Source organism: Platichthys flesus, chromosome 11 (assembly GCF_949316205.1).
Source record: "Platichthys flesus chromosome 11, fPlaFle2.1, whole genome shotgun sequence".
Taxonomy (NCBI): Eukaryota; Metazoa; Chordata; class Actinopteri; order Pleuronectiformes; family Pleuronectidae; genus Platichthys; species Platichthys flesus.
Window position 1 is genome coordinate 14,240,544 of NC_084955.1, and position 13,838 is coordinate 14,254,381.

Consider the following 13,838-nt stretch of genomic DNA (forward strand, 5'->3'; position numbering starts at 1 on the left):
CTGAGTGACATGTCAGCACATAGCTCTGCGCCGGCTGACAGGCCCCGCGCCGCCGGAAACCCCACACACTCCACGTGAGGCCTGGGTGTGTTACAGTGGAGGAAGTGAGAGAGGACGAGTGCAGCAGTGACAGCTCCAGGTGGCACGTGATGGCGTTTTAGTAGGATCCTCAATACGTCGATGTCTCTGAAGGCGGAAAACCGGCCTGTCAGACACGGGACCCGCAGCTTGATGAGGACAGGGGAAGACACACTGGTAACATGGGAGAGAGGTGGGCGTGGTGCTCGTAATAAATGACCTGTCCGAAGCCATATTTACTGGCCTGCCACTATTCCCCCCCCCCACCCCCCCACCTCCCTCCCTCCCCCATCCCCACTCTGCCGCTCTTAACGTACGTTTATCCATTAGATATTGAAAAATCGGTGAAAGAAAATGAAAGTCCCGGCCTCAAAACTTCAGAAATATGAATTTTTCAAAGCCTGTCATGATCTGCGTTTTTTTTTTTTCACTTTAAATGCACCGTGTCTCCGGGCAATGTCATAAATGAGCTGCATGGAAACCTTAATTTGTCAGCCGCCGTGAGTTATGTTAACAGAAACTGACCTCAATTAAGAGTGACTTGCATTTAAAAAGTGTCTATTTCAGATTTTTAAGATTTAGACCAGAGGGGGAAGAGGCTCTAATGGAATGCTGACAGTGGGCCAGTTGGAGAGGTAATCCATTTCCTGCAAAATGTCAGGGGATACCACATAAATAAGGCCGTGTTATTCTTGACAGAAACTCTCCACGAAGCCGCGGCGTGATCTATGGTCCGGTGACCTGGTTAAAGAGCAGAAGAAACAGCTGACAGCTTGATCAAGATTACCTCTCTAAAGTGGTATAGATCAAGTCTTTAGCCTCCCCACTAACCCCGGGGGTAATGGGATGAAATGATGATGGCATGAATGAAGATGAGCAGGTATCACTTGGAGGAGGGTGTTTGTGTACTGACGGGAGGGGCGGACAGAAAGAGGACGTAAAAAAAGTAAAACACACATCAGAGAAGAAGACATGAGCTCAAAAGCCGTCGGTGAGAAATGGATTCTGTATCTCACGTGAATTTGTTTTTATATTTCCATCATCTTTCTCAGCAAACAGAAATTTATTCATAATTACTCAGAAGCTCAATCTATATATATTTGGCCGGTAAAAGTGTATCTTTATGGTTGCAAGTATTAATTAGGGATATTCTGGTATCATTAGTGTAATTTAGTGCTCGGTAAATTAATGGCACCGTGGCATTTATCTATGAAACATTATATCTTGATGTTAAATTGCAATAAAAGAACCTGTATATTCTGAGGATATGGCTGTCCCCATCTAACGGGGGGATGGGCAGGTAGTTGACATCCATTAAGGAAATCCTTTATTGGCACATAAAAATGAGAGGCAATATTTAGCCTCACATGCCTTTGGCAAGCTAACCCGTAGCCTAGCATTCAAAAGGAGGTATCTTAGGGGGAAATACTGAGCTATGTCAGCAAAAGAAATATTTCTGCTTCTGGTTTAAATCCACAAATTCAGCATCACTCCCAAAACAGGCTTAAATATTTCATAATCTACTTGAATGCCTGAATTATTCAGGCTGATGTTGTCGGAGTTGTCGCGACTGGTGCATCTCCACTGCCTCGATATCACATTCTTGCACTACACTGCACGTCCCTTCCCTACAGTAAAACAAAGCATTTCCTCTCTCTAGATCCAATGTAGTATATTCAATAACTAATTATGGTAATTCATTACATCTTCAATTAGCAGAGAGGCTTTATCACCGCACTATAGAGTAAAGAGCAGGATTTATGTGGGCTTTGAATGTCACCCAGAGGACAGAGGACGAGCTCATCACTCAAAAACGAACAAAACAGAGAGACAGGAGCAAGGAAAAAAATAGAGGGAGAGAAAGATACCATGAGTTATTGGTTAATGAATGCATTTTCCTTCCCATTTTCTCGCAACCTTGAGAAAACCTTGACAAGGCCATTTTATCCGCAGCAAACTGAAAAGGACTGCATCGATGGGCGAAAAAGGAAAAGGTATGTTATATAACTTGGACTTTTCAGCGAGAGCACTGTAAAGGAGATGTACAGTATGGATGTAACCTCAGTGGGATATGCTGGGCTAACGCCACCTTGCCTGCTGTCAAACAGCCCCTCAGAGGGCGATAAGCATCCCCGCTATCTGTGTGCGTGGCTGTCTTATTACTGCACCTCGGCCGTTTCACACAGGCAGGCAGCACAGCCAACCATCTGCCACGCCGTGATCCTCTGCCCAGCCAAGTCTCCCAGGTGCCATAAAAACACAGTGTCCCTTTGAAGCCCCGGAACAAAAGTGCTGACCAGATGAATAAGCTCAGCTTTTAAAAATAAATCAGATTTCCATTTATGCAGCGGTTTGTGCACATGGGGTTTGTGTACACACTGGATTCGATGATAACTTCACATTACAGAAGCTGAATAATGTGCTTCACTCGGCTGTGATGTTAATGATGAAGCCACTTATTCCTTATGTGTGAGCCCCAGATCTAGACTACGCTCTCTGCTGTTAACTCTTCTCCTGACCTTCATTCTGTGAACCTCATGTGAACATTTCTGCTTCAAGGTGAAAGAACAATCTGGCAGCAGGTATTTTTGCCTGGAGCATCTCTGTTACCGAGGTTATCTATGACCTTTAAAGAGACTCTATTGCCACCTTGTGGCTTTAGCAGTAGTTTAAATAAATACAAAAAATACAATACAATAGATCATGTTTAAGTCTTTTTTAATTTTGCCATTTGCTAATAACAAGTTTGCCAAAGCAAAGCATGAAATGCTGTGGATGCTGCATAGAAAAATATATACAAATAATCGGTGCAAAATGGGGAAATATTCTTAAATATGTATTTCAGTGATGTGAAAATCTTGTCGTCTAGTCATCAGTCTCTCACAGTGGCTCTGGGGGGGGATGATCCTGAAAAGTGACACAATGGACTAGTTAAAATAAGGTGGATTTGTACCATTTGCATATTAGAATAATTGTGTTTTGTCTGTTAACTAGTAAAAAGAAGAATGTAACTTACATTATTATATAGCGTAAAGCTCCATCAGAAAATCTTTTGGGACAATTCCTATGTTTCCGTTCTTCTCTCCAACCCACCAGCCAAAGTTCTGGTACGCCTGGATACGGGACAGAGTGGAGACATTGTGCGTAAAAAAAAAACAGAAATGTAATAAATATTGATCAGTTGTCAGACAAGAACAGCTCAGGTGAGTGTTCAATGATAAAATAAGATCTTCGATTAATAATTCGACAGTAAAATCTATTGTTTTGATCGATGTTGAGGTAATTTTCAAGCATTAATGTCACACATTTCATAATTCCATCTTCGGCAGAGTGAGAGACAAAAGCAGTAATTCATGTTTTGAATTCTTCTGCTGGAGACTTAATAACAGAATATCAAAGAAATGTATAAAAATTCAAAGTTATGAACAAATAACTCAACGCTTAGTCATCTAAATGTAACTGTTTGCCTTCCAATCCCACAACATCCCATCACCCTCGACGTATTTCTGTTCCCCTGCGCCGCCTCTGGTGCCTGTCCCGAGATTGAACACACGTTCTCCCACCGCTCCACACAAAAACCTCAGTGTGCGCGGGGGCACAGCGCAACATAAATGTGTCACGGCGTGACAAGTAATGGCTCCAAATGGCTGTCACCATGCTGAGATGTGAGGAGGACAACGAGAGCAGAGATCTAAGACAAGAGTGGATGTGTGTGTGTGTGGGGGGGGGGGGGTATCCCTGTATCTTTCTCTTTGGCCAAGAGCCTGAACTCCCATCAAAGTCTTCCTGGGACGTGAATCAGCTCTGAAGATCATGTTCTGACACGGCTGAAGGGAAGGGGAGCCGCCACAGTGTTTCAGAGAGGGAACCACATGTGTCCAGTTATTCCCAGGAGACAGTGGTGGATGTAAGTGATCGTGTGCCGGTATCAGACACAGGGAGATTCCAATAACAATAGCGATGGTTCGCACTGACAGTTGTGTGTTAATGGGTTGGTTGTCATGTCAGATTTAAAAAACAGTGGCTTGACTTACTGTCGGTGTCACAGAGTCAGATGATGATGGGAACGCAGTACGGTGTTATTAGTGCATCTAAATTATTAACCGCAAATTAAACATCACACCAAACAAACAGAAACGCTCACATCCATTTCATTTATGTGTCACATGATGGAAATATCACTTTATCACCCGCCCCTGGGGGATAATATGGCAGACTGACATGAGGTGTGTGTGTGTGTGTGTGTGTAAGACGGTGCGAGAACGAGCATGTGTGTGTGTGTCTGAGTGAGTGTGTGTGTGTGTGTGTGTGTGAGAGCACATTATGACTTCCTGCAGCCGGCCTTTGAATACAGCAACACTTCATTGTGTAGCTCCGGCTGACAAATCCCTCGTGCTTGAGTGAGTGCGGGGCACAACACGAGAACGCACATTCACTGTGGAGCTGCGGAAGACAAATGACACCACGCACACTGCGACGGCGCAAATACACCCCAAAGCTGCCCCGATAACGCCATCCTGTAAGTGTATTAGCTGGGGCTAAAGAAAGGCTGCCCGAAGCGTCGATTTACAAGCACACGTTGTTAAAAAGAGCGATAAGTTGAGGACAGATCTGCCGACGAAAGAGAGCGAGCCAACGGCAGCGGCATCAACCCATCACCCATTATCCACCCATCCAGCCACTTCTGCTAAGTGAGATGTTACATTTCTCAATTTGTTTTATGTGCAGTCACTTGCACCTTGAGGGGGCGTGGGGGGGGGGGGGATGTGCTGCAGCATATCCGGGGCAACACACTCACTCCCCTCACTCCCCTCACTCCCCTCACTCCCCCCCCCCCCCCCCCCCCCCCCAGTCAGACCCCATAATCAACACCCAGGTCCTGACTGGGGGGTCTCACAGCTGTAACACCGCAGCTATTTCTGGGCTGTGGAATGGGGGGGGGGGGGGGGGGTGTTGTTGAGGGCCGCAAGGGAAGAGGGAGAAAGGAGAACTGGGTAGGTGGGGAGGGGGGCTGGGGGGGTGGGGGGGGTTGCCTGGCTGTCCACTTTAGCTGCAGCTGGCTGCCGCAGTCCAGACACGTTTTATGGTCATTGCCCCTCGCAGCGGACCACAACCCCCAACACCAAGGTTTCAGCTAATGGCACTCCCAGTCTGAGTGAAAGAGCAACTTGATTCTTGTTGCTGTTTTCCGTGCACACACTGAGGAGGAGGAGGTGGAGGAGGAGGAGGAGGAGGAGGAGGAGGAGGAGTAATAAACAGGCATTTGGCCAATGAGCATTGATGCGTCTGTCTGCTTTGTGCATTTGTTTCCGTCCTTTAGTGGTGAATCAATTAATCAAAGTTTTGCCTGAGCCGTTTATCAAACAGAGGTGCTCGTCTCTGCTTCTGAAATGTATAATAGCTCGATGCCTTTTGGGATTTCGTGAGGTTTGTCAGACAAAATAAATGTAGTCTCAAGCTCCGGCAAAATTTTAATGGACGATTTCCTCACATTTTACGAAGCGGGAAATTCATCAATTAATCAGAAAAATGAGTAGCAATTAATTAATAAGGAAAATAAATTGCGGCTGCAGCCTAGTTCATTTGCCCTGATTGATAAGGACACTGAGGTAATACACACAATTATAACGGATGGCTTTATAAATAAATAAATGTCTGGCGCTCATCAGTCACAGTGTGCCTTTGAGTCTTTAGGCCACTAGATGGCAGACTTGAATTTGAAAATGGCTCTGGCCTGTTGTTAACAGTGTGTCTCAGATGACTACATGCTCCATAGAAACCAAACCAGACAGGATTTGTATGCAGCCAACATGGAGCACATTTCACACTTTTTTCCTTTTTTTTTTAAAAAACACAAACCGCAGGAATCTGCTGGAGCGTATAATTCCTGGACGCATTTGCTGTGCAATGTAAAAAAACAAGCTTGTTAAATGTATCACAACAAAATCCAATTTGGCGTCCGAATGCACCAGCTCAGCACAAAAGGTCTCCTGTTTGCTGCTGCGTAATAAAAAGGTAAAGAGCCACCTCTCCGAAGCACCACACCTGGGGCCCTCGCCCAGTCAACAAGCCGTGGAAACTCTGTGTCCACTACACGTCCTCACCTGCTCTGAATAGAGCGGCGGACTGGGCCTGGGTTTCCTGAGAACACACATTCCTATTTGGCGAGGTGAGAGCGATGTCTGGGAGGTGTGTGGGCTGAGGGCTGCCTCGCCGCCTAGGCATGGCAGCAGCAGCGGCGGTGGCTTGCTGAAACAGTCCAGATGGAAGTGATGGAATGGAGCCGTGTGCCAGCTCGGCCCCGGCTTCCGCCAACAACACTAAAACAGTTTCCGTTGTGACACGACTAATCCCCATCACAGTGCCAGAGAAGGAGACGAGCCCGGCCTGCCTCTTACCATCAGCCGCTCCACCTCCAGGTGGTGGGTCAGCCGCTGCCAGTAAAGGATGTGAACAGTCAATTCCTCTCAGGGCCTGGAAATAACTCACTTTAGGTGGTCTGTCTTGGACAAGCAGAATCCTGCTGACTGAAAAACCTCCACTCAAACGTTGGCCTTACATTCGAGATTGACTAAATCCTGGCTTTATGCTGCTGGGGACAAATCAAGGCTTTTCTCACTAGTCGTCTGGGCGTACCTTGCTCAGGATGTAGATGGCATCTCCTCGTTTGAAGGACAGCTCATCTGGGTGATCCCCTGCACAGTCCCACAAGCCCTGGAAGAAGTTCTGGTAGTCTGTGCTCTTATCAACTAGACAGGAGAATGGTGTGAAAACAGATAAGGAGTTTTATTTCCTAGAGAAAGTCCTTGTTCTACCTCTACAGGTCTGAAACACACAGGGATTGTTAGTTGTGAGGAGCAGAGCCAACAGGTGGCAGTAGAGAGCCTGAAGCGGAATCTGGAGGAGCCGTGATGAAAGGCAACATGGTGAACACAACACAGTTCACAGCTTCAGAGTGTGTAGTATACTCATACTGACAACACAAAATAACAATGTAAAACAAGGGCAAATAAATAATGTTGTTGATAATATTGTGGCTGTTGATCTACACCATTTCCTCACAATGCAATGTAGACAGGAAATGGAAAGGGTGTAAATAAACCAAATAAAAGTTAATTATATGCAAGATATTTCCTGGACATCTTTGAAAATCTTGAAAAACAATAAAGTATTAGATTTTATAAAAACAAAAGGTGTAATTTATATTTTAATATTCAGTCCAACGAGTATTTTATCATTTAATGTTAGTATTGTCACTTAATTTTGTATATATCAAATTCAATATATAGGATTCTATATAGGATTCTACAGTCTGTATGTATACAGACTGTAGAATTAGTATGTAACAGAATAAGTGTGGATGTGGGTCGTGAGTAACGTGCTCATACAAGACACTGTCTAAATTTGATACTAATTCTGAGTGAAAGAGGAAACGGCAAAGTGACAGAAAAAAGTGACACTCTTTATTTTGTCACTTTGCTGTTTGCATCATTATCCCATAATGACGTTCACAACAGTTCAGTTATTATCTATGCAGGTTTCCAGTTGAATCCTCACATCCTGGTAGAGGAAAACTGTAACTATTACACAATAAGGTGATTTCTCACTTGACTCAGCTGCAATTATTCTGATAGATTCATCATTCAAGTGATATTTGAAGTGAAACTTTCTGTTTCACATCATTGAAACCTGAAAGTCGGCTGGACAAAAACAAGACCAAAGGAAAAGAATTAGCTGCAGCTCTGTTATAAAGCACCAGTTTGATTCTTTTTTGAGTAGCTTTGTATTGAGTAGCTTTCCAGTATGGAATCAGCAAACAGCTTGTGACCTGGCCATTAGTGTTTCCACCACTTCACTTAGTGTGTCAATGTGTTTTGAATCTTCACCTGGAGACAGTTAATAAAATGTTCTTATATTACAGTATTTGTTTCTACTTAGAACAATACAGCATGTCAATTCTTGTGAAAGGAAGTTGTCTATTAATGAAACTGTAACATGTCGTAGAAGGAAGTTAAGCAGGCTGAAAGTTATTTCCAGCATCGCGCAGTCACAGCTTTCAGTTGACAGCAAGTTCCCCTTAATGCCACTTCTTCTCAACTGGGTGTATTCACATCATGTGTAATGCATCGTATTCATTCGAATTCTGTGTTACCTGCAGCGGGAGGAGCAGGTTTGTTAGATGGCTCCACCTTTACAGGAGGCTTGGCTTGAACGGGCATGTCATCCTCTGCAGAAACATGACGGATGAGGGAGCTATTAAGTTTATGAATGTCCATGCAATTAGCAGATAGAAAGAAAGTAAAAAACTAAGTCCAGCAGTGATAAAACGTGAGGTCGGACCTGGGAGCTCTTCATAGATGTCCTCGTCAATCGGCACAGACTTTTCTTTTTCTATTTCTATAGGACCGACGTCGTCGTACAACTTCGGATCGTCGTCCTCTTCTTCAGGGATGATGCCCGACATATCTACACACAGGGAAAGATAACAAGTCTGACTAACACACAATAACTTTGTCTTATTAGAGCACCAACACACAGAGTAACCTGGGCAAATATTTAGATGATTGGGGGATTTACAAATGCTTTCACTGACAGATTAACGGTATAATTAATATTCTTATGGTTAAAACATTTCAAACCTCTCAAGACAAAGTCTATCTGTTTCACCCACTCCTCCGCCTCCTTCACCGATGACGCACAAAACTGCGATGAAAGACGAGAGACAAGAAGACTGCAGTCAGGGCAATGTGCACTTCCACATATATTAATTAACATAAACAAATAATGCTGCGTTTATGCATAGTAAAATGTTCCGCCTGGAAGAGTCTGGATGTCAGGAACACTTTTTAAAATATGCATGACAGGTTGCAAAGGCGGCAGTGTCAAATGAATGAATGGCTTTTTAAATAAATAACGATTTAATGAAGTGCAAGTACACACACACACGCGCCTGGCTCGCCAAGTTTCTAACATGGCACATCTCACGTCCATCTTTGTTTTTCCAATTGAGGAGGAGCACTTCTCCTGGCGGCATCGCGGAGAGGGAGACAAGCCTACCTGATAGACTCGCTTGTCTGGAGCCGTGATCTCGAAGCAGCAGTCCTTCTTTGAGTCTTTGCGTAAGGTGCTGTTCATTTTGACACCGTACCCGTCGATACTGAACTCGCCCTTCTGCTGCTTGTCTGCGAGAGGGAAAAATCAAAGCGTTGTCATTAACGGCATGGAGAACAGCAACTGTCAAAACCTGGGAAACAACAAGCCCATTTGAGCGTTTCTCAAACGTGTGAATCCTAATTAACAAGAAAACCGGGACGATATAAGAGATGAAAAAAGGAACTAGGTACCTTTCTCGCTGCCGTAATAGTAGAAGGTTTGATGGCTTAGAGCGCACCACCTCTTCTGCCACTCGGTGCCAAAGAAGCTGTGGTCTGTGGAGGGAAGGTTAACAATTATCTCAGTGTTCAATATGAAGCCAATTAGAAGTGTGCATCGTCTTTAAAACGTACACGGGAGGAATTAGGGATGTGAGGTGTTGTTTTGTCACGTGATCTCCTGACTGAAGTTTGCCTGACAGCGACGTCATAGGTCAAAACACTGCATCACCTTGCAGATGTCCGTGTGAGGATGAAGACTTCATCCTCAAAATAAATCTCTTTCTCTCTCTCTCTAACCAAAACATGTGCTATCTTGTTACCCTCCACCGAGAAAGTTGGGTTTGGACTTGTGGCTGTTCTACTTCTGTCGGACTCCCAACGACAAGAACATTCAGGTGAGGGTGGGGGGGCACAGTCCCTGTATTCTCATATGGGCTCACTCTGACATTTTCTGGACATTTTACTCGAGGGTTGGCAGGAAAAGTTCCTCAAATGTCCACCAGGGAAGGGGTCTGGGCTTCGGGAGAACCGATTCAATCTGGTGCGGATGAGTCTTAAGGGCATTTTTTCCTTACCTTAATTATGTTTAATGACAAATTAGTCATCTCAGTTATCAGACCACTTCCTTAATGATTCTCCTATAAGAACTAGGCCATCTTGTGTGGGATTGTTTGGCCTTGGTGGAGGCAGCTCTAGCAGGTATCAGTCTGGTTTGCGGAGCACCCACCCTTCCTGCGTTTCTCCAGGTATCCTGCTTTGAAGACATACGTCAGCTCCTGAGCTGCCACAGGTGGAGACTGCTGGGCTCCTGGAGAAGAGGTGAGGGGAAATAAATGTTTCTTGTTGAGTCTACTTAATTCGTCACAGTGAAATTCATTTTTTTTTAAAACATTAAATATGACCGGATGGGTTTCTGGGTAACGTTGCTATCGTGTGCTCAGTTGACGGATGTTGAAATGAAAAGTAAAGGTCACGGAGGCTCCACTGAGCAATGTTTTGCTGCTCATTTGAGGTCACGCTGCAGATTCCCCCCGCAGCATGCAACTTCAATGCAAGTGTCCAACCGCTGTGTCAAAGTTGCTTTGTGTGAAAGAGCAGCCATAAAACACGCAGCTGCTTCCAGCCCATAAACCTCCGGACTCTAACCTCCATTTCAAGGATTTCCCTGATAGAGAGTTTTTACCAGAAAAAAACAAAACAATATATACAAACTAGACAGATCTCCACAGTGGAGCACACATGGTTGGAGCTACTGTATATTGAGGAATGTTATTTTTTTTTCCTCAAACTAAAATCATGGCAGTAATTTCCAGCCTCCAGACCGAAGCTGGGAGTAATAAAGCACGCTCGGGCTGTCAAGAGGGGCGGGGGTGAGAGGTGGGGGGGGGAGTAGCAGCGGTGCCTCCAAATTGCTCCTCAAGTATGTTGCCAAGTTACAGTTGGAATGTCTCGTTCATTGTGCCACTCAACGTCACTTTCCGCAAAGAGCACATGCTAAGATTTGTTGTATTTTCATGCCAACGTGCAGTTTTCCAATACTCTGATCCGCAGCCTGTTAGCAGCTGGCAGATCAACGTGTGGGGGACGGATGCAAAGAGCTTGTGGCTTCTACCTTCGCCGCCGTCGTCATCCTTGTCCGTGCGCTCCGACTTCAGCGAGGCTCCGTCGTCGTTGTTGCTGTCGACTTCCTCCTCCTCCTCCGAGTCGTCTCCACCTATCGAAGTAAACACAGGGAGCTGTGGGGCAATGGTACAGGCTGTGGTGTAAGACAGTGGTTCCCAACTGGTTTGGAAGGGTGAGGTTCCCTTTTCACACTGTTTGGGTATGTTTTAAAAAAGCCTGATGAGATAAAACTTCAAAAGTAAAGTATCTAAGTATGAATATTAAATAACTCAATTGGATTTTCTCTAATAATCTATCATCTCATCATGTTACCTGACCTCTTGAAGGGGTTCCAAACCATAGTCTGTAATACATATGACCCATATACCTTGTACTCAGTGTAAGATCCAGACCTACAGGTTGGGGACCACTGGTGAAACTGAGCTGAACATATTTAGTAGTAAACAAACATAAAGAAAGAAAAACACTCACTTTTGTCCTTAAATTCATTTGGGAAACTGTTGGAGAGACAGTGAGAGTGTTAACATCTTTGAAATTCAGACAATGAAATGACATTTTAGTAACAACATTAAGAAATACTTCAGTTTCAAGTCTTTGATGCGTCTGGTGAACGCTTCCTTCTTGTCTTTTGCCTTCTTGCTTAAATTTTCTCCTTTTAACCCATCCTGGAGAAATTGTTCTAGATCTAAAAAAAAAGAAAGAAAGAAAAGGTAAATCATTCTCTCAACCTGATATCCAGGGGCCATGGAGGCAACGGCCCCAGCTGAAATGTGATTGGTCCCTTTAGTGCCCCAAACATTAACAATATTATTGTTAATAAATTATTTTTTAAGACATTTTGAAGGATGGAATGGAATTTTTGTAATATATTCCATGATACGTATCTTTTTTAGAAGCTATAGAGCGAGCAGAAAACAAGCAATGACTTAAAAATGCACCTTAGTGAATCAGGAATTTTGCATTGATGATGGACAGGGATGGTGCCGCATCGGCTTTAATGCAAGTGTTCTACTGAACCATTTTCACAGAGAAGGAGCTGAGACCCAGAGCAAAGCTTTCGATCTAGTCCAAGAAAAAAAACCCAGTAATGATTCTGCGTTCCAGACAAGTCGATGTCGGATATTACAGCTTGAAATTTCCCAGTTCCAACTTCCAAGCGTCCCAGTGCATGGTGATGGCCCGACGTCAAACGTAAACAAACATGGCTGACCGTGAGAAACTGATGTTTATTCTGCTCATGACAACACAATTAAACTGTGACCAGTGCAGCCGCCGTTCATACGTTAACAAAGAGAAGAGGGGAGAAGAGGCATTTTATTTTACAGTACTTTTATACTTGGAAACACATTCCAATACATAAGAGAGAAAAAATGCACTGTCACTCAATCTCACAAACGAGGAAACAAGAGTCCAACAGAGGGTCAACAGGCCTCAGCACTACAGTATGTACATCTCCATTAGAGCCACCATTGTATTGATGTCGGGGTAGATACATTTGTCCCCAAGTTCAGAGAACTCCGACTTTGAGTGGAGTTTCATTGCACTTTTTCAAGTAGGAGGTCAGAAACTTCCGACATCCGAGTTGTCTGGAACGCAGCAATAGAAGAAGAGAACTTGCTGGAGGGACTACAAATCCCATCTGGCCTGAGAACGCTTCAGGATCCCCCAGGAAGTGCTGGCTAAGGAGAGAGATATCTAAACCCTACCTGACTGGCTATACCTCTGCTACCTGAACCCTGGTTAGCAGAAGAAAATGGATGGATCTTGGGCTTATAATTGTCCCCCTGTGGAAATTGCGGCCCCCCTTACTTGGAAAAATCTTAGATCAGGCACTGCTGACTTCACTAGGCTTGTGTTGTTTAGTCAGAGGAATGGCTCAGCACTACACAGCACAACAATACACAAAAAGCTGCATTTTGTTTGTAGCTCCGTCTTATAGTCTGTTTCAAACCAGCAAGTGAAAGCCGTGTTTTCTGGGGCATATCATCAGCACAGCGCGTCTAACACTGACCCAGTCATCCATATTGAGTCAGTGCTTCCTCTTTTCTTTTTTAACACAACGGTCTCGTGAAGCTTTCACAGAAAACACAGAAAACAACTCAACAACCTGGAAAAGAAACAACTTTCTCATATATCACCTGAAATCAGCGTAGTCAGCTCGTCGGGAATCGCTCTCATGGTGTCGATCACGGTGTGAGTGAGTGTGCGTGTCTGTGTGTGTGCGTGTCTGTGTGTGCAGACAGCGATGGAGCAGGGGGGACTTCACGACACGGAAGTAGCAGCAGTGGACACACACACAAAACACACACACGGAAGTTACTATTAAAAATGACCTCACAGCTCTGCTGCAGCGCCATGACTTCAACAAGCAAACACTCATGTGTATTAATCGTATCACTACATCAGCGGGTGCATTGCTGTGCGCGTGCACCGGTGCGCGTGCCTGTGCGCGTGCACTCCTGATGACAGGGGTCTGAAGCCTTCCCGGGTCTTTACACGCTCATAAAGTCAGAGCGTATTGTGCCACGATCATATTTGTGATTGATTCCAGATAATATTTCTCAGTGGACACATTGGGAGGAGCCCCTGGTTCCACACAATGATGTAAGCCAGCACTCCGAGTTTATAAACGTGTCAACACAATAAATCTGAACAGGCATTATTAATAGATGAAAATGCAATTATATCAAACTGCTGCCAGGTTGTTGTTTTTTTTAAGTCTCAAAGCAAGGTGTTTCAGGGAGACTGAGCTGCACCATTTTG

General features: G+C 44.5%; 1 protein-coding gene across 1 annotated transcript; it reads right to left on the reverse strand.

Moving 5' to 3' along the window:
- Positions 1-2,779: 2,779 nt before the first annotated feature.
- skap2 (src kinase associated phosphoprotein 2) lies at positions 2,780-13,389 on the reverse strand. Its single transcript, XM_062400158.1, has 13 exons — positions 13,214-13,389; positions 11,655-11,760; positions 11,547-11,572; positions 11,065-11,166; positions 10,180-10,260; positions 9,423-9,506; positions 9,136-9,260; positions 8,718-8,781; positions 8,419-8,544; positions 8,231-8,305; positions 6,715-6,827; positions 3,095-3,191; positions 2,780-2,985 (listed from the first exon to the last, which is right to left on the reverse strand). The coding sequence occupies exons 1-12, from the start codon at positions 13,251-13,253 to the stop codon at positions 3,099-3,101; spliced, it is 1,035 nt and encodes a 344-aa protein (XP_062256142.1). The 5' UTR covers positions 13,254-13,389; the 3' UTR covers positions 2,780-2,985; positions 3,095-3,098.
- Positions 13,390-13,838: the final 449 nt, after the last annotated feature.

Excerpts from the sequence above, each read along its gene's own strand:
- skap2 (XM_062400158.1), bottom strand. The coding sequence starts at position 13,253 with ATGAGAGCGATTCCCGACGAGCTGACTACGCTGATTTCAG. Across the intron at positions 8,545-8,717 it reads GATAGACTTTGTCTTGAGAG|ATATGTCGGGCATCATCCCT; the intron begins GTTTGAAATGTT and ends CCCTGTGTGTAG. Across the intron at positions 3,192-6,714 it reads CCATCTACATCCTGAGCAAG|GCGTACCAGAACTTTGGCTG; the intron begins GTACGCCCAGAC and ends TCCCGTATCCAG.